General features: G+C 51.7%; 1 protein-coding gene across 1 annotated transcript in view; it reads right to left on the bottom strand.

The window, feature by feature from the left end:
• Positions 1 to 3500: 3500 nt before the first annotated feature.
• LOC116412128 (uncharacterized protein DKFZp434B061-like) overlaps positions 3501 to 21286 on the bottom strand; it is a 32272-nt gene continuing 14486 nt past the window's right edge. The window contains exon 2 of the mRNA XM_031905724.1: positions 3501 to 4804. Within this exon, the coding sequence (XP_031761584.1) occupies positions 3501 to 4804 (1304 nt within the window). The remainder of the gene's footprint in view (positions 4805 to 21286) is intronic.

Below are 21286 nucleotides of genomic sequence, written 5' to 3'. Positions count from 1 at the left end.
GAGAGGGAACTGTAAGTGATGTACAAATGCCCAGTGTCCCCGGATTAGGGCAGAAAGGGCATATTTTCCCTTTAAACACTTGTGTACATTTTGTATCTATATTTTTAATTGCCAGTTTCTTTGTGTGGCCCCAGAGGGGGCGGGCGGTGCCAGTGACCCCCAAATGGAACTTGTTTGTACTGAGCGACGGCCACTCACTGAGCCCCAGACCTTTAGGTTGTGCCTTCTCTATCTGTAACGCTGGATCTCATTGGTTATGAGAGGCCACGCCCCATCACGCCTTCATATTCACAGATGATTGGCTGCTGGTTTTCATTGTCCTGAAATGATTCGCCTCGGATTCCATGGAAACAAACACTGTAAATGTTTTTAAAAATGTAAATTTATTTAAAACGGAAAAAAAAAAAAAAATTTGGTTCTTAGTGTATGACATCATCATTAACAATTTTTTTGTTTTACATTTTGAGTGAAATTTCCCCTTTAATGCAAAACGTATCCCAGGGTCGTCGTGGAGCCGGTGCTGGAAAGCTGTCGATTGGCCGCCCTTTGGTTGCAGGGGGTGGGGAGAACGGTTTCTGCTGCATATAATTTGCATATCGAGCCCTAATTATGTTTGTGATGCCCCCCCCCGGGTAATTGTGCGCACGGGGCAGTTATATCAATGTTGCAATAATTTGCCGCTGTCCCTTTGCTTCGTGTACATAAATATATAAATATATAAATACATTTTTTTAAAAATGAAATGAGAAGTCCCGCCCCCGAGGAGCCGTGGTTTTAGAAATGGCCCTGTAGGCGCTACAGTGTTGCAGTTTGTTGCGGAACCTACAGGCACACTAGTGCAGCCTGGGAAATTGATTCTCCTACCGGAAATTCTTTCTTTGTTTCTTATTTTTTGGCATTTGTTGCACTTTGGTTTCCTCTGGATCATTGTAAATATCAGTGTCATCGAGTATCACATTAAACACATTGTCAAACTGTGCTCTCCTCTCTCTTTGTCTTCTGATCCGTGATAGGCTGGTACCGTAGCTCTGCCCAAGGGGGGGGGTTATTGCACATGGAGGCAACACATGGGGTACAGGTTGGGCAATTTCAGTCTGTGGGGTCAATTTCTGCTGCTTTTATTTGGACTCAGAGTGCCCAGCTCTGCCAACCACCACAAGGGGCATTCAGCTGCACCCAGAGAACCCCTCAGTGACTGCTAATATCCTTATCATTTACAGTAGGGGGTACAGTATCCCTTATAATACATGAGTGATACTCAGAGTTCCCTGTATAACTCAGCCTGCAGCCTTGTGCCTTTATATGGGCACAGAACCCCTCAGTGACTGCTAATATCCTTATCATTTACAGTAGGGGGTACAGTATCCCTTATAATACATGAGTGATACTCTGAGTTCCCTGTATAACTCAGCCTGCAGCCTTGTGCCTTTATATGGGGGGCACAGAACCCCTCAGTGACTGCTAATATCCTTATCATTTACAGTAGGGGGTACAGTATCCCTTATAATACATGAGTGATACTCAGAGTTCCCTGTATAACTCAGCCTGCAGCCTTGTGCCTTTATATGGGGGGCACAGAACCCCTCAGTGACTGCTAATATCCTTATCATTTACAGTAGGGGGTACATTATCCCTTATAATACATGAGTGATACTCAGAGTTCCCTGTATAACTCAGCCTGCAGCCTTGTGCCTTTATATGGGGGGCACAGAACCCCTCAGTGACTGCTAATATCCTTATCATTTACAGTAGGGGGTACATTATCCCTTATAATACATGAGTGATACTCAGAGTTCCCTGTATAACTCAGCCTGCAGCCTTGTGCCTTTATATGGGCACAGAACCCCTCAGTGACTGCTAATATCCTTATCATTTACAGTAGGGGGTACATTATCCCTTATAATACATGAGTGATACTCAGAGTTCCCTGTATAACTCAGCCTGCAGCCTTGTGCCTTTATATGGGGGGCACAGAACCCCTCAGTGACTGCTAATATCCTTATCATTTACAGTAGGGGGTACAGTATCCCTTATAATACATGAGTGATACTCAGAGTTCCCTGTATAACTCAGCCTGCAGCCTTGTGCCTTTATATGGGGGGCACAGAACCCCTCAGTGACTGCTAATATCCTTATCATTTACAGTAGGGGGTACATTATCCCTTATAATACATGAGTGATACTCAGAGTTCCCTGTATAACTCAGCCTGCAGCCTTGTGCCTTTATATGGGGGCACAGAACCCCTCAGTGACTGCTAATATCCTTATCATTTACAGTAGGGGGTACATTATCCCTTATAATACATGAGTGATACTCAGAGTTCCCTGTATAACTCAGCCTGCAGCCTTGTGCCTTTATATGGGCACAGAACCCCTCAGTGACTGCTAATATCCTTATCATTTACAGTAGGGGGTACATTATCCCTTATAATACATGAGTGATACTCAGAGTTCCCTGTATAACTCAGCCTGCAGCCTTGTGCCTTTATATGGGGGGCACAGAACCCCTCAGTGACTGCTAATATCCTTATCATTTACAGTAGGGGGTACATTATCCCTTATAATACATGAGTGATACTCAGAGTTCCCTGTATAACTCAGCCTGCAGCCTTGTGCCTTTATATGGGGGGCACAGAACCCCTCAGTGACTGCTAATATCCTTATCATTTACAGTAGGGGGGTACATTATCCCTTATAATACATGAGTGATACTCAGAGTTCCCTGTATAACTCAGCCTGCAGCCTTGTGCCTGTATATGGGGGGCACAGAACCCCTCAGTGACTGCTAATATCCTTATCATTTACAGTAGGGGGTACAGTATCCCTTATAATACATGAGTGATACTCAGAGTTCCCTGTATAACTCAGCCTGCAGCCTTGTGCCTTTATATGGGGGGCACAGAACCCCTCAGTGACTGCTAATATCCTTATCATTTACAGTAGGGGGTACATTATCCCCTATAATACGAGTGCGTCCTTAGCAGAAGAGAGACGGGTGCCATGGGTGCAGCTGGGGTTAGTACATACCGTGCCCCTATTGGCAGCTCACAGAGTTGCAGGATCACAATCAGTTGCCTGTATGGGAGGCCGTTACCTCACTCCTCTATGAGCCAATCAGCTGCTGACTCTCAGGAATGGGTCAGTAGCCAATGTTTGGGCAGCTTTAGGGAAAGGGCAACTGCTCCTCCTTATTTTTTGGGGGGTCTTTTTCTCCAACCTAAAGTCAGCTGATTGGCTGACAGAGGTCGCTGACCCCAAGAATTCGGAAGCAGGTTCATTATTAGGCGACATTTTTCATTGTCCTACTTTCTACCTCCCGTGTAATTGCCCCCACTCCTCTCTCTAATTACCCCCTTCCACCCTGGCATTTAACCCTGCCTGGCTGCTAAAATGAAAAAAGACCAATTGCAAATAACATCAGGGCGTCCCTTTACGTGACACTGAAGGTTGGCCACTCCCACTCTGTCGCTCATTTTTATACAGAGCTTTAATTTTCTTTTTTAAAGGGCAACACACTTGGAATCTGCCTTCCTGCAGCTTGAGGGGCGGTGCCGGGAGTTGCGGCTTGAGGGGAGGTGCCGGGAGTTGCGGCTTGAGGGGCGGTGCCGGGAGTTGCGGCTTGAGGGGCGGTGCCGGGAGTTGCAGCTTGAGGGGCGGTGCCGGGAGTTGCAGCTTGAGGGGCGGTGCCGGGAGTTGCAGCTTGAGGGGCGGTGCCGGGAGTTGCAGTTTGTAAGGTGGTGCCGGGAGTTGCGGCTTGAGGGGAGGTGCCGGGAGTTGCAGCTTGAGGGGCGGTGCCGGGAGTTGCAGCTTGAGGGGAGGTGCCGGGAGTTGCAGCTTGAGGGGCGGTGCCGGGAGTTGCGGCTTGAGGGGCGGTGCCGGGAGTTGCGGCTTGAGGGGAGGTGCCGGGAGTTGCGGCTTGAGGGGCGGTGTCGGGAGTTGCGGCTTGAGGGGCGGTGCCGGGAGTTGCGGCTTGTGGGGCGGTGCCGGGAGTTGCGGCTTGAGGGAGGTGCCGGGAGTTGCGGCTTGAGGGGAGGTGCCGGGAGTTGCGGCTTGAGGGGAGGTGCCGGGAGTTGCGGCTTGAGGGGAGGTGCCGGGAGTTGCGGCTTGAGGGGAGGTGCCCGGGAGTTGCGGCTTGAGGGGAGGTGCCGGGAGTTGCGGCTTGAGGGGAGGTGCCGGGAGTTGCGGCTTGAGGGGCGGTGTCGGGAGTTGCAGCTTGAGGGGCGGTGCCGGGAGTTGCAGCTTTGAGGGCGGTGCCGGGAGTTGCAGCTTGAGGGGCGGTGCCGGGAGTTGCAGCTTGAGGGGGGCCGGGAGTGCGCTGGGGCGGTGCCGGGAGTTGCAGCTTGTGGGGCGGTGCCGGGAGTTGCAGCTTGTGGGGCGGTGCCGGGAGTTGCAGCTTGAGGGGCGGTGCCGGGAGTTGCAGCTTGTGGGGCGGTGCCGGGAGTTGCAGCTTGAGGGGCGGTGCCGGGAGTTGCAGTTTGTAAGGTGGTGCCGGGAGTTGCAGCTTGAGGGGCGGTGCCGGGAGTTGCAGCTTGAGGGGCGGTGCCGGGAGTTGCAGCTTGAGGGGCGGTGCCGGGAGTTGCAGCTTGTGGGGCGGTGCCGGGAGTTGCAGCTTGAGGGGCGGTGCCGAGGAGTTGCAGCTTGAGGGGAGTTGCAGCTTGTGGGGCGGTGCCGGGAGTTGCAGTTTGAGGGGAGGTGCCGGGAGTTGCAGCTTGTGGGGGCGGTGCCAGGAGTTGCAGCTTGTGGGGCGGTGCTGGGAGTTGCAGTTTGTAAGGTGGTGCCGGGAGTTGCGGCTTGAGGGGAGGTGCTGGGAGTTGCAGCTTGAGGGGAGGTGCTGGGAGTTGCAGCTTGAGGGGAGGTGCCGGGAGTTGCAGCTTGAGGGGAGGTGCCGGGAGTTGCAGCTTGAGGGGCGGTGTCGGGAGTTGCGGCTTGAGGGGCGGTGCCGGGAGTTGCAGCTTGTGCGGGGCCGGGAGTTGCAGCTTACTAGTTACACACAGTAGTAGTTACACACGGGGAATGGGTTTGGCTGCAGGGAGCAGGACTGGCCAGTAGGTGTCGCTAGCTTGTTGTTCTGTCCATGGTGCTGATGCCACTGGCAGAGACTAGTGAGAGCCCAGCGCTCCGGTCTGTATAGTGGGTTCTGGTACCCACCCACTGTGCTTGTTCTACCCACTGTACCAGCCCCACCCACTGTGCTTGTTCTACCCACTGTACCAGCCCCACCCACTGTACCAGCCCCACCCACTGTGCTTGTTCTACCGTACACTGATAGCCCCCCAAAGCCCCACCCACTGTGCTTGTTCTACCCACTGCATAGCCCACGCCCTTGGTCAGCCCCACTGTGCTTGTTCTACCCACTGTACCATCCCCACCCACTGTGCTTGTTTCTACCCACCAGCCCCACCCACTGCTTGTTTACCCACTGTTACCAGCCCCACTGTGCTGTTCTACCAGCCACCCCACCCACTTGCTTGTTCTACCCACTGTACAGCCCCACCCAACCCACTGTGCTGTGCTTCTACCACCTGCATCAGCCCACCCACTGTGCTTGTTCTACCCACTGTACCAGCCCCACCCACTGTGCTTGTTCTACCCACTGTACCAGCCCCACCCACTGTGCTTGTTCTACCCACTGTATCAGCCCCACCCACTGTGCTTGTTCTACCCACTGTACCAGCCCCACCCACTGTGCTTGTTCTACCCACTGCATCAGCCCCACCCACTGTATCAGCCCCACCCACTGTGCTTGTTCTACCCACTGTATCAGCCCCACCCACTGTATCAGCCCCACCCACTGTGCTTGTTCTACCCACTGTATCAGCCCCACCCACTGTATCAGCCCCACCCACTGTATCAGCCCCACCCACTGTGCTTGTTCTACCCACTGTACCAGCCCCACCCACTGTGCTTGTTCTACCCACTGCATCAGCCCCACCCACTGCATTCAGCCCCACCGCACTGTGCTTGTCTACCCACTGCATCAGCCCCACCCACTGTCTTGTTCTACCACTGCATTCAGCCCACCCACTGTATCAGCCCACCCACTGTGCTGTTCTTTATACCCACTTGCATCAGCCCCACCCACTGTGCTTGTCTACCCACTGCATCAGCCCACCCACTGATGCTTGTTCACCCCACTGTTACCAGCCCCACCCACTTACACCCACCCACTGTGCTTGTTCTACCCACTTGTATCAGCCCACCCATGCTGTTCGTGTTCTACCCACTGTATCAGCCCACCCACTGTATCAGCCCCACCCACATGATCAGCTCCACCCACTGTATCAGCCCCACCCACTTGTACCAAGCCCCACCACGTGTGGCTTTGTTCTACCCACTGTATTAGCCCCACCCACTGTGCTTGTTCTACCCACTGTATAAGCCCCACCCACTGTATCAGCCCCACCCACTGTATCAGCTCCACCCACTGTGCTTGTTCTACCCACTGTTATCAGCCCCACCCACTGTGCTTGGTTTCTTACCCACTGCTTATCAGCCCCACCCACTGTGCTGTTCTACCCACTGTATCAGCCCCACCCACTCTGCTTGTTCTACCCACTATATAAGCCCCACCCAACTGCTTGTTCTATCCCTACCAGCCCCACCCACTGTGCTTGTTCTACCCACTTATCAGCCCACCCACGTGCCTTGGTTTACCCACTGTATCAGCCCCACCCACTGTATCAGCCCACCCCCACTGTATTAGCTCCAACACCCACTGTTATTCAGGCCCCACCCACTGTACCAGCACCCACCACTGCTGCTTGTTTACCCACTGTATTACCCCACCCACTGGGCTTGTTCTACCCACTGTATAAGCCCCACCCACTGTATCAGCCCCACCCACTTGTATCAGCTCCACCCCACTGATGCTTGTTTACCCACTGTATCCAGCCCCACCCACTGTGCTGTTCTACCCAACTGTATCAGCCACCCCCCACTGTGCTTGTTCTACCCACTGTATCAGCCCCACCCACTCTGCTTGTTCTACCCACTATATTAAGCCCACCCATGTGCTGTTCTATCACTTACCAGCCCCACCCACTGTGCTTGTTCTATACCCACTTGTACCAGCCCTACCCACTGTGCCTTGTTCTTACCCACTGTATATGCCCCACCCACTGTATTCAGCCCCACCCACTGTCTTTGTTCTACCTCACTGCATCAGCCCCACCCCACTCGTGCTTGTTCTACCCACTGTATAAGCCCCACCCACTGTATCCAGTCCCACCCACCACTGTGCTTGTCTACCACTGTTAACCAGCCCCACCCACTGTATCAGCCCCACCCACTTGCCTGTACTTATCCACTGTACCAGAACCCCACCCACTGTGCTGTTCTTACCCACTGTATCAGCCCCACCCACATGTACCAGCCCACCCACTTGTACCAGCCCCACCCACGCGCTTGTTTCTACCCATGTATCAGCCTCACCCAACTGTTACCAGGCCCCACCCCACTGTGCCAGTCCACCCACTGTAATCAGTCCCACCCATTGTGCTTGTTCTACCCACTACCTGCCCCACCCACATGTATCAGCCCCACACTGTGCTGTTCTGACCCCACTGTACAGCCCCACCCCACTGTATCAGCCCACCCACTGTGCTTGTTCTACCCACGTACCAGCCCCACCCACTGTATCAGCCCCACCCACGGCCAGCCCACCACTGTTGCCAGTCCCACCCACTGTGCCAGTCCCACCCACTGTATCAGCCCCACCCATTGTGCTTGTTCTACCCACTGCACCAGCCCCACCCACTGTATCAGCCCACCCACTGTGCTTGTTCTACCCACTGCAACCAGCCCCAACTTCACTGTGCTTGTTCTACCCACTATTTTATAAGCCACCACCCACTGGCTTGTTCTACCCACTATCAGCCCCACCCACTGTGCTTGTTCTACCCCACATATAAGCCCCACCCATGTGCTTATTCTACCCCACTGTATCAGCCCCACCCACTTGCTTGTTTCTACCCACATATAATAAGCCCCACCCACTGTGTTGTTCTACCCCACTATATAAGCCCCACCCACTGTGCTTGTTCTACCCACTATTATAAGCCCCACCCAACTGTGCTTGTTACCCACTATTATAAGCCCCACCCACTGTGCTTGTTCTACCCACTGTATCAGCCCCAACCCAACTGTTGCTTGTCTACCCCCACTATATAAGCCCCACCCACTGTGGCTTGTCTTACCCACTGTATCAAGGCCCACCCACTGTGCTTGTTTTTTAAGCCCCCCCACTATATAAGCCCCACCCACTGTGCTTGTTCTACCCACTATATAAGCCCCACCCACTGTGCTTGTTCTACCCACTGTATCAGCCCCACCCACTGTGCTTGTTCTACCCACTGTATAAGCCCCACCCACTGTGCTTGTTACTACCCACTGTATTAGCCCCACCCACTGTTGCTGTTTACTACCCACTGCTATAAGCCCACCCACTGTGCTTTGTTTTACCCACTTACCAGCCCCACCCACTGTATCAGCCCCACCACTGTGCTGTCTACCCACTGTACCAGCCCACCCAATGTGCTTGTTTACACACTGTACCCAGCCCCACCCACTGTATCAAGCCCCACCACTGTGCTTGTTCTACCCACTGTATACAGCCCCAACCCACTGTACCAGGCTCCACCCACTGTGCATTGTTCTACCACTGTATCAGCCCACCCACTGCTACCAGCCCCACCCACTGTGCTTGTTCTACCCACTGTTATCAGCCTCACCCACTGTACCAGCCCCCCCACTTGTGGCCAGTCCCACCCACTGTATCAGCCCCACCATTGTGCTTGTTTCTACCACTGTTACCAGCCCCACCCACGGTATTTCAAGGGCCCCCTCCACTATGCCAGTCCCACCCACTGTATCAGCCCCACCCACTGTATCAGCCCCACCCACTGTGCTTGTTCTACCCACTGTATTAGCCCCACCCACTGTGCTTGTTCTACCCACTGTATACCCCACCCACTGTGCTTGTTTTACCCACTGTACCAGCCCCACCCACTGTATCAGCCCCACCCACTGTGCTTGTTCTACCACACTGTACCAGCCCCACCCACTGTATCAGCCCCACCCACTGTGCTTGTTCTACCCACTGTATCAGCCCCACCCACTGTACCAGCATCCACGCCACTGTGCTTGTTCTACCCACTTGTATCAGCCCCACCCACTGGTATCAGCCCCACCCACTGCTACCAGCCCCACCCACTGTGCTTGTTCTACCCACTGTATCAGCCTCACACTTGGCCAGTCCCACCCACCTGTATCAGCCCCACCATTGGCTTGTTCTACCCACTGTACCAGCCCCACCCAATGTGCTTGTTTTACCCACTGTACCAGCCCCACCCACTGTATCAGCCCCACCCACTGTACCAGCCCCACCCACTGTGCTTGTTCTACCCACTGTATCAGCCTCAACCCACTGTGCCAGTCCCACCCACGTATCAGCCCCACCACGTGCTATGTTCTACACACTGTTACCAGCCCGCACCCAATGGCTTGTTTTACCCACTGTACCAGCCCCCACCCACTGTATCAGCCCCACCCACGTGGCTTGTTCTACCCACTGTACAAGCCCCACCCACTGTATCAGCCCCACCCACTGTGCTTGTTCTACCACTGTATCAGCCCCACCCACTGTACCAGCTCCACCCACTGTGCTTGTTCTACCCACTGTATCAGCCCCACCCACTGTATCAGCCCCACCCACTGTACCAGCCCCACCCACTGTGCTTGTTCTACCCACTGTACCAGCCCCACCCACTGTGCCAGTCCCACCCACTGTATCAGCCCCACCCACTGTGCTTGTTCTACCCACTGTACCAGCCCCACCCACTGTACCAGCCCCACCCACTGTACCAGCCCCACCCACTGTGCCAGTCCCACCCTCCATGCCAGTAGGTAACCATTTAAGGGACACTGTCACGCCTACATAAATTCTATATGTTCTATATCAGGGGTGGGCAAACTTTTGGGCTCACAGGCCACATTTTCTCACCCCCGGGCCGGGCAGGGCCAGCGTTACGCCCCCCTTCGTCTCTTTAATTCCGGTACACCAATGACACCAAGTTTCACGTGATGAGACTTGGCGTCGTCAGCGAGCCGGATTAAAAAGGCCAAGGGCCGGCATGTGGCCACGGGGCCGTAGTTTGCCCACCCCTGTTCTATATCCAATGAGTTGTCTCTTAAATCCTGTAATCTCATACCCTATATACCCCTATGCCCTATATATCCCTATACCTTATAGGCTCCGCCCAGCGCAGTCAGTTTCAGGCTGCCCTTGTGTTACAGTGTTTCAGGCGTCGTCTCCCCCAGTAGTCAGGTCTGTCAGCTGCTGCCTTGTTACACTGTTTCAAGGGTCGTCTTCCCCCCAGCGAGTCAGGTGTTCAGCTGCTGCCTTGTGTACACTGTCAGGTCAAGTCGTCCACCCAGCGAGCAGTCTGTCAGGCTTGCTGCTTGTGTTACAGTGTTTCAGGGGTAGCTCCCCCAGCGAGGCAGTCGTCAGGCCCCTGCTGCCTGTGTTACACGTGTTTCAGGGGTCAGTCCCCCAGCGAGTCAGGTCTTCAGGACTGCTGCCTGTTGTACACTTTTCAGGTCAGCTCCCCAGCGAGTCAAGGTCTGTCAGGCTGCTCCTTGTGTTACACTGTTTCAGGGTCAGGCTCCCCCAGTGAGTCAGGTCTGTCAGGCTGCTGCCATTGTGTTACACTGTTGCAGGGTCGTCTCCCCCAGCAGAGTCAAGGTCGTCAGGCTTGCGCCTTGTGTTAACCACGTTCAGGGGTCTCCCCCACAGTGTCAGTCATGCAGGCTGCTTGCCTGTTGTATACTGTTTCAGGCGTCTCCCCCAGCGAGTCAGTCTCGTCAGGCGCTCTTTGTTAACACTGTCAGGTCGTCTCCCCCAACGCGAGTCAGGTTTTCAGTGCTGCCTTGGTTACACGTGTTTCAGGGGTCAGTCTCCCCACGAGTCAAGTCTGTCAGCTGCGCCTTGTGGTTACACTGTCAGGGGTCAGTCTCCCCAGCGAGTCAGGTTGTCGGCTGTCGCCTTGTGTTACACGTGTTCATGGGGTCTCTCACCCAGCGAAGTCAGTCGTCAGGCTGCATGCCTTGTGTTACACTTTCAGGGTCAGGCTCCCCCAGCCATCAGTCTGTCAGGCTGCTGCCTTGGTTACACTGTTCAGGGTCAGTTCCCCATGTGAGTCAGCTGTTCAGGCTCTGCCTTGGTTACACTGTTCAGGTCAGTCTCCCCAGCGAGTCAGGTCTGTCAGGCGCTGCTGCCTTGTGTTACACTGTTTCAGGGGTCAGTCTCCCCCAGCGAGTCAGGTCTGTCAGGCTGCTGCCTTGTGTACACTGTTTCAGGGGTCATCTCCCCCAGCGAGTCAGGTCTGTCAGGCGCTGCCTTGTGTTACAGTGTTTCAGGGTGTCTCCCCCAGCGAGTCAGGTCTGTCAGGCTGCTGCCTTGTTGTTTTCAGGGGTCGTCTCCCCCAGGAGTCAGGTCGTCAGCTGCTGCCTTGTGTTACACTGTTATCAGGGGTCAGTCTCCCCCAGGAGTCAGGTCTGTCAGGCTGCTGCCTTTGTTACAGTGTGTTCAGGGGTCAGTCTCCCCCAGCAGTCAGTCTGTCAGGCTCTGCCTTGTGTACAGTGTTTCAGGGTCAGTCTCCCCCAGCGAGTCAGGTCTGTCAGCTGCTGCCTTGTGTTACACTGTTTCAGGGGCTAGTCTCCCCCAGCGAGTCAGTCTGTCAGGCTGCTGCCTTGTGTTACACTGTTTCAGGGCCAGTCTCCCCCAGCGAGTCAGGTCTTCAGGCTGTCTGCCTTGTGTTACACTGTTTCAGGCGTCATCTCCCCAGCGAGTCAGTCTGTCAGGCTGCTGCCTTGTGTTACAGCTGTTTACAGGGGTCAGTCTCCCCCAGCAAGTCAGGTCTGTCAGGCTGCTGCCTTTGTTTACACTGTTTCAGGGTCAGTCTCCCCCAGCCAGTCAGGTCTGTTCAGGCTGCTGCCTTTGTTAACTGTTTCAGGGTCAGTCTCCCCAGCGAGCCAGTCTTCAGGCTGCTGCCTTTTTACAGTGTTTCAGGTCAGTCTCCCCCAGCGAGTCAGGTCTGTCAGGCTGCTGCCTTGTGTTACAGTGTTTTCAGGGTCAGTCTCCCCAGCGAGTCAGGTCTGTCAGGCTCTGCCTTGTTTAACTGTTCAGGGGTCAGTCTCCCCCAGCGAGTCAGGTCTGTCAGCTGCTGCTTGTGTTACAGTGTTCAGGGGTCAGTCTCCCCCAGCGAGTCAGGTCTGTCAGGCTGCTGCCTTGTGTTACACTGTTTCAGGGTCAGGTCTCCCCAGCGATCAGTCTGTCAGGCTGCTGCCTTGTGTTACAGTGTTCAGGGGTCAGTCTCCCCCAGCGACAGCGTCTGTCAGGCTGCTGCCTTGTGTTACACTGTTTCAGGGTCGGTCCCCCCAGCGAGTCAGGTCTGTCAGGCTCGGCCTTTGTGTTACACTGTTCAGGTCATCTCCCCCAGCGAGTCAGTCTGTCAGCTGCTGCCTTGTGTTACCATTTCAGGGGTCGTCTCCCCCAGCGAGTCAGGTCTGTTCAGGCTGCTGCCTTGTGTTACACTGTGGTTCAGTCAGAAGCCCCCAGGCAGGGAAAAGATGGACAGACACTGCTTCTAATTAGCAATTATATATACAAATAACAAAATTACAAATTAGTATAATTGTATAATGCAAAAGTGCCTAAAATGTCTTTTATTAGCGCAAAAAAAAATTAATTTTGGTTCCTGTCCTTTAAAGAGATTAGGCAAAAACACCTGTATATGTTTATATAGTCTGTCACTGGTATATGGTGTATTGGCGTACCTGTGTATATGGCGGTATTGCGTACATACCTGTGATATGAGTATTGGCCCAGGTACCTTGTAGTATGCGAGTATTGGGTCGCTATGTGTATATGGGTACTTGGTCGGTACCTGGTATATGGAGTAATTGGGCCGCCGGTATAAAGGTACCTGTGTATATGAGGGTATGGGCGAGTCCTTGTATATGGGATATTGCGGCCGGTACCTGTGATACGAGTATTGGGCCTGTACCTGTGTATATGGGTATTGGGGGATCGGTATTGTGTATATAGAGTATTGAGGCCGTACCTTGTGTATATGGAGTATGGGCCGGTACTGTGTTATATGGAGGGGTATGTGTAAGCGTAGTGGTACCTGGTATATGAGTATTGGCCGGTAACTGTGTATATGGAGGTATGCGGTCGGTACCCTGTGTATATGGGGTATTGGGCCGGGTACCTGATAGGTATATGAGTATTGGGCCCGGTACCTGTGTAAATGATATTGCGGTACTCTGGGATATTGCGGTACCTGTGTATATGTATTGGGCGGGTACCGTGTTATAGTATGGGTATTGTATTATGGCATATGATTCTGGGCCGGTACCTGTGATATATGGATATTGGGCCGGTACTGTTATGTATAGGAGTATTGTGGCCGGTACCTGTGTATATGGATTGGGGCCTACTAGTACCTGTGTATATGGATTATTGGTCGTACTGTGTATATGAGTAATGTGGCGTACCTGTGTATATGGAGTATTGGCCGGCCGGTACCTGTGGTCATATCGCAGTAGTTTGGTATATGGGTCACGGTACCTGTGTATGGGAGTATTGGGCCGTAGTACCTGTGTATATGGAGGATTGGGCCCGTACTGTGTATATGAGTATTGGCGCGGGTACCGTGTATATGGAGTATTGGGTCCGCCGGTACCTGTGTATATGGGGTATTGGCGTACCTGTGTATATGGTATTGGGGCGTACCTGTGTATATGGGAATTGGTCGTCCTTGTATATGGTATTGCGGCTACCTGTAGTATTGGACGTATTGGGTATTGGCGCGTACCTGTGTATATGGTATTGGGCCGTACCTTGTATAGGAGTATTGGCCGCGTACGGTTATATGTGGTTATTGGGGCAGGTTACCTGTGTATATGAGTATTGGCCGGCTACTGGATTGGCAGGTACTGTATTTGGAGTATTGGCCGGGTACCTGGTATGGTATGGCAGTACGTGGATATTATTGGGTACAGTACCTGTGTATATGCGGATTGGTGTACCGGTACCTTGTATATGAGTATGGAGCCGGTACCTGTTGTATATGCGATATTGGGCCGGTATTCGTGAATTGGAGTATGGGGCGCAGTTGACCTGTGTATATGGGGATCCGTACATTATGGAGATGGCCTTGGTACCTTGTATTGGAGTATTGGCCGGTACCTGCTGTATATAGGAGTATTGGGCCGCTACCTGGTATATGAGTATTGCGCGACTGAGTGCCAGGTACCTGTGTAATGGATATTGGGCCGTACCTGTGTTAGGGATAGGCAGTACTGTATTGAGCTTGGCCGTACGGTGTATTTGGGAGTATTGGGTCCAGTACCCGTGTATAGGTTGGATATTGGCCGACTACCTGTGTATATGGTTGGCCACGACCTGTTTGATTGGTCAGTACCTTGTGTATATGGAGTATGAGGGTACTTAATGGGATGGCGCGGTACCTTGTATATGAGTATTGGGCGGTACCTGTGTATATGGAGTTTGGCCAGGGTACCTGTGTATATGGGTAGAGTGCGTAACCTGTGTATAGAGTATTGGGCTCGTAACCTGTATATATGGGTAATTGTCGGTACCTGGTTAATATGGGTATTGCGGCGGTACCTGTGTATATGGGTATTGGGTCGGACCTGTTATAGGTATTGGGGGGCCGCGTACCTGTGTAATGAGTATTGGCCGTACCTGTATATATGGATATTGTGCTCGGGTACCTGTGTATATGGAGTATTTTGGGCCAGGACCTTGTATATGGAGGTATTGGGGTCGGTACCTGTGTATATGGAGTATGCGGACCTGTGTATATGGGAAGTATTTGGGCGGTACCTGTGTATATGAGTATTGGGCGTCCTAACATAGTATGTTATATGGAGTATTCGCCTGATAGTTGTCGTACCTGTTATTATGGTATTGGGTCCGTACCTGATATGGAGTTATATGGTCTGGTATGTTATGGGTTTTGGGCGAGATCATGTATGGAGTATTGGCGGCTGTTATATGGATTGGGTCGGTAACTCAGTGTATATGGGGTTATTGGTCTGGTACCTTGTATATGGTGCTATTGGCCGCGTACCTAGTGTAATGTATGGGCCGTACCTGTGTATATGGGGTATTGGCCGGTACCTGTTGTATATGGGGATATTGGCCGCGTACCTGTGTATATGGAAGTATTGTCAGGTAACCTGTGTATATGGGTATTGGGGCCATACGGGGTACCTTGTATATGGATATGTGGCCGGTACCTGGTATATGGGTATTGGCGTAGTTATGACATGGCGTACCTGTGTTATAATGCTGGGTATTTTGGGCTGGATACTGTGTATATGGATACTGGGGCGCGATACCTATGTATATGGAGATTGGGTCAGACCTGTTGTATTCTGGTATGGCGTATGATATGAGGATGGGCCGGTACCTGTGTATATGGCGGTAGTGTGGTCTGGTACCTGTGTATATGGATATTGGGGCCGGTACCTGTGTATATGGAGTATTTGGGCCGCGTACCTGTCATTTATATGGAGTATGGGTCGGTACCTGTTGTAATATAGAGATTGGGCCCCGTACCTGTGTATATGGGTATTGGGCGGTACCGCTGTATATGGAGTATGGCGCGGTACCTGTGTATATGGATATTGGTCTATAGGGTACCATAGGTGTATTGGCGCGTCTCTGTAATATGGGTATTGGGTCTCGTGGTACCTGTGTATATGGAGATTGGGTCAGACTGTGTATAGGAGTATGGTCGGTACCTGTGTATATGGAGTATTGGGTCGTACCTGTGTATATGAGTATTGGGGCGGTACCTGTGTATAGAGTATTGGGGCCGTACCTGTGTATATGAGTATTGGGCCGGTACCGTGTATATGGAGTATTGGGTCGGTACCGTATATGGTGTATTGTCGGTTACCTGTGTAATGGGTATTGGGGTCGGGGACCTGCTGTTATGAGTGGGGCTACCTGTGATATGGGTATTGGGGCGCCTAGGACCTGTGTATATGAGTATTGGCGGTACCTGTGTATATGGGGTATTGGCCGGGTACTCGTTGTATATGGATTATTGGGTCGGTACCTGTTGTATATGGAGTATGGGGCGGTACCTGTGTATATGGAGTATTGGGTCGTTCCTGCTGTATATGAGTATTGGGCAGTACCGGTTTGGATATTGGGCCGGTACCTGTGTTATATGGAGTATGGGACGGGGCCGCGTACCTGTGTATATGGAGTATTGGGTCGGTACCTGTGTATATGGAGTATTGGGGCGTACCTGTGTATATAGAGTATTCGGCCGCGGGTACCTGGTATATGAGATTATTGGGGTCACCTGTGTATATGGAGTATTGGGGCCGTAACCTGTTATATGGGATATTGGTGGTCGGTACCTGTGTATATGGAAGTATTGGGCCGTACCTGTGTATATGGATATTGGCGGTACCTGTGATATATGGAGTGATTGGGGCCGGTACCTGTATATGGAGTATTGGGGCGGTACCTGTGTATATGAGTATTGGTGTACTGGTATATGAAGTATTGTGGGCGTACCTGTGTATATCGAGATATGGGTCGGTACCTGTGTATATGGAGTATTGGGGCGGTACCTGTTTATAGGAGTATTGGGGGATCAGTACCTGTGTATATGGAGTATTGCGGGAGTCGTACCTGTGTATATGAGTATTGGGGTCGGTACCTGTGTATATGGAGTATTGGCCGGGGTACCTGTGTATATGATATTTGGGTTGACTGTTATATGAGTGATGGGCCGGTACCTGTGTATATGAGTATTGGTCTACCGTGTATATGGAGTATTGGGTCCGCGTACCTGTGTATATGGAGTATTGGGGCGGTACCTGTGTATATGGAGTATTGGGGTCGGTACCTGTGTATATGGAGTATTTGGGGCCGGGTACCTGTGTATATGGAGTATTGGGGTCGGTACCTGTGTATATGGAGGATTGGGGTCGGTACTCTGTGTATATGGATATTGGGCGTACCTGTGTATATGAGTATTGGGCGTCGTTGTACCTGTGTATATGGAGTATTGGGGTCGGTACTCTGTGTATATGGATATTGGCGCGGTACCTGTGTATATGGAGTATTGGGGCGTACCTTGTATATGGAGTATTGGGGTCGGTACCTGTGTATATGGGAATATGGCGGTCGGTTCCTGTGTATATGAGTATGACGGGTCGTACCTGTGTATATGGAGTATTTGGACCTGTGAGGTCGGTACCTGTGTATATGGAGTATTGGGGCCGGTACCTGTGTATATGGAGTATGGGTCGGGTACCATGTGTATATGAGTATTGGGGCGCGGTACCTGTGTATATGGAGTATGGCTCGGTACCTGTGTATAGGAGTATTGGGGCCGGTACCTGTTGTTATATGGGAGTATTGGGGTCGGTACCTTGTGTATATGGAGTATGGGCGTACCTGTGTTATGGGTATTGGGCGGTACCTGTGTATATGGGTATTGGGTCGGTACCTGTAGTATATGGAGTATTGAGGTCGGTACTTGTGTATATGGGGTATTGGCGTCGGTAGACCTGTGTATATGGATATTGGGCCCGTACTCTGTGTAATATGGAGTATTGAGTCGGTACCTGTTGTATATGGGTATTGGGCCGGTACCTGTGTATATGGAGTATTGGCCCGTACCTGTGTATATGGAGTATTGGGCGGTACCTGTGTATAGGAGTATTGGGTCGTACCTGGTATATGGTATTGGCCGTACCTGTGTATAGGAGTATGGGTCGGTAACTGGTATATGGGGGTATTGGTCAGGTACCTGTGTATATGGAGTATTGGGCCGGTACCTGTGTATATGGGTATTGGGCCGTACCTGTGTATATGGTATTGGCCGCCGTGTATAGGGGTATTGCCTTACCTGTGTATATGGAGTATTGGGCCGGTACCTGTGTATATGGGGTATTGGGCCGGTACCTGTGTATATGGAGTATTGGGCCGGTACCTGTGTATATGGGGTATTGGGCCGGTACCTGTGTATATGGAGTATTGGGCCGGTACCTGTGTATATGGGGTATTGGGGCTCGGTACCTGTGTATATGGAGTATTGGGGTCGCGTACCTGTGTATTTGGTAATTGGGCGTACCTGGTATATGGATATTGGGCCGGTACCTGTGTATAGGAGTATTGGGTCGGTACCTGTGTATATGGAGTATTGGCCGGTACCTGTGTATATGAGTATTGGCACGGTAATTTGTATATGGAGTATTGGGGCCGTACCTTTGTATATGGAGTATTGGGCGGTACCTGTGTATATGGAGTATTGGGATCGGTACCTGTATATGGAGATATTGGGCCTTACCTGTGTATATGAGTATTGGGGACGGTACGTTGTGTATATAGTATTGGGCCCGGTACCTGTTGTATATGGAGTATTGGGCCGGTACCTGTGTATATGGAGTATTGGGGCCGGTACCTGTGTATATGGAGTATTGGGCCGGTACCTGTGTATATGGAGTATTGGGGCCGGTACCTGTGTATATGAGTATTGGGGCGGTACCTGTGTATATGGAGTATTGGGGCCGGTACCTGTGTATATGAGTATTGGGCCGTACTGTGTATATGAGTATTGGGTCGGGTACCTTGTATAGAGTATTGGGGCGGTACCTCGTGTATATGGAGTATTGGGCGTACCTTGTGTATATGGAGTATTGGGCCGGTACCTGTGTATGGAGTATTGGGCGTACCTGGTGTATATGGAGTATGGGCCGGTACCTGTGTATATGGAGTATTGGCCGGTACCTGTGTATATGGAGTATTGGGCCGGTACTGTGTATATGGATATTGGGCGGTACCTGTGTATATGGGAGTATTGGGGGCCGTACCTGTGTATATGGAGTATTGGGCAGACCTGTGTATATGGAGTTGGGCACGTATTGAGTATTGGGCCGGTATGTGTATATGGATATGGGCCGGTACCTGTGTATATGGAGTATTGGGCCAACCGTGTATATGGGTATGGGTCGTACCGTGGTATATGGAGATTGGGCCCGGTACTGTGTATATGGAGTATTGGGCCGGTACCTGTGTATATGGAGTATTGGGGCCGGTACCTGTGTATATGGGTATTGGGGGACCGGTACCTGTAATGGGTATTGGGCCCCGGTACCTGTGTATATGGAGTATTGGGGCCGGTACCTGTGTATATGGAGTATTGGGGCCGGTACCTGTGTATATGGAGTATTGGGGCCGGTACCTGTGTATATGGAGTATTGGGGCCGGTACCTGTGTATATGGAGTATTGGGCCGGTACCTGTGTATATGGAGTATTGGGCCGGTACCTGTGTATATGGAGTATTGGGGCCGGTACCTGTGTATATGGAGTATTTGGCCCGAGACTGTGTATATGGTATTGGCGCTACCTGTGTATATGGAGTATTGGTGGGTACCTGTGTATATGGGAGTATTGGGGCGGTACCTGTGTATATGGAGTATTGGGCCGTACCTTGTGTATATGGAGTATTGGGCCGTCTGTGTATATGAGTATTGGGGCCGGTTACTTGTGTTATGGATATTGCCGGTACCGTTATATGGAGTATGGGGTACCTGTGAAGGAGTGATTGGGTGGTACCTGTGTATATGGATGTATATGGGCCGGTACCTGTGTATATGGAGTATTGGGGCCGTACCTTGTATATGGAGTATTGGCCGGCGGACCTTGTTATATCGGTACTGTGTATATGGGAGTATTGGGGCCGGTACCTGTGTATATGGAGTATGTGGGGCCGGTACCTGTGTATATGAGTAGTATTGGGCCGTACCTGTTATACGAGTATGGGCGGTCCTGTATATATGAGTATTGGCGGGTACGGTACCTGTGTATATGGAGTATTGGGCCTACCTTGTATAGGAGTATATGTGGGCCGTACCTGTGTATATGGTATATTGGGCCGGTACCGTGTATATGGAGTATTGGGCCGGTACCTGTATATGGAGATATTGGGCCGGTACCTGTGTATATGGAGATTGGCCCTACCTGTGTATATGGAGTATTGGGCGGTACCTGTGTATATGGAGTATTGGGGGTACCTGTATATTGTGTTATTGGGCCGTCCTGTGTATATGGAGTATGGTCGTACTGTATATATGCGGGTATTGGTCGGTACCTGTGTATATGGATATTGGGGCCGTACCTGTGTATATGGATATTGGGCCATACCTGTGTATATGGAGTATTGGGCGTACCTGTGTATATGGAGTATTGGGGCCGGTACTTGTGTATATGGAGTATTGGGGCCGGTACCTGTGTATATGGAGTATTGGGCCAGTACCTGTGTATATGGAGTATGGGCCGACCTGTGTATATGGAGTATTGGGGCACCGGTACTTGGTATAGGGGTATTGGGCCGTACTTGTATATGGATTGGGCGGTACCTGTGATATGGAGTATTGGGTCCGGTACCTGTGTATATGGAGTATTGGGCCGGTACCTTGTGTATATGAGTATTGGCGGTACCTGTGTATATGGAGTATTGGGCGCGGTACCTGTGTATATGGGTATTGGGCCGGTTACTGTTGTATATGGAGTATTGGGCGTACCTGTGTGTATATGAGTATTGGTCGAGTACCTGTGTATATGGAGTATTGGGCGGTACCTGTGTATAGAGTATTGGGCCGGTACCTGTTGTATATGGAGTATTGGGGCCTAGGACTTTGTATATGAGTATTGGGCGTACCTGTGTATATGGGATATTGGGTCCGGTACCTGTGTATATGGAGTATTGGGCGTACCTGTGTATATGGAGTATTGGGGCCGGTCCTGTGTATATGGGGTATTCGGTGTCGGTACCTGTGTATATGGAGTATTGGTCCAGGTACTTTGTATATGGAGTATTTGGCGCCTATCTGTGTATATGAGTATTGGTCGTACCTGTGATATGGAGTATTGGCTCTCGGGTACCTGTGTATATGGAGTATTGGGCCTGTACTGTGTAATGAGTTATTTGGGCCGGTACCTTGTATATGAGTTGGCGTATCTGTGTATATGGAGTATTGGGCCGTACCTGTGTATATGGGGGTATTGGGTCGGTACCTGTGTAAATGTATTGGGCCGTACCTGTGTATATGGAGTATTGGGTCAGGTACCTGTGTATATGGGTATTGGGCCGGTACTCTGTTATATGGGATTGGGCCGGTACTTCTGTGTATATGGAGTATTGGGCCCGCGTACCTGTGTATATG

Source organism: Xenopus tropicalis, chromosome 7, assembly GCF_000004195.4.
Source record: "Xenopus tropicalis strain Nigerian chromosome 7, UCB_Xtro_10.0, whole genome shotgun sequence".
Lineage (NCBI taxonomy): Eukaryota > Metazoa > Chordata > Amphibia > Anura > Pipidae > Xenopus > Xenopus tropicalis.
The sequence above is the reverse complement of the archived record's forward strand: the minus strand, read 5'-3'. Positions and strand labels throughout refer to the sequence as shown.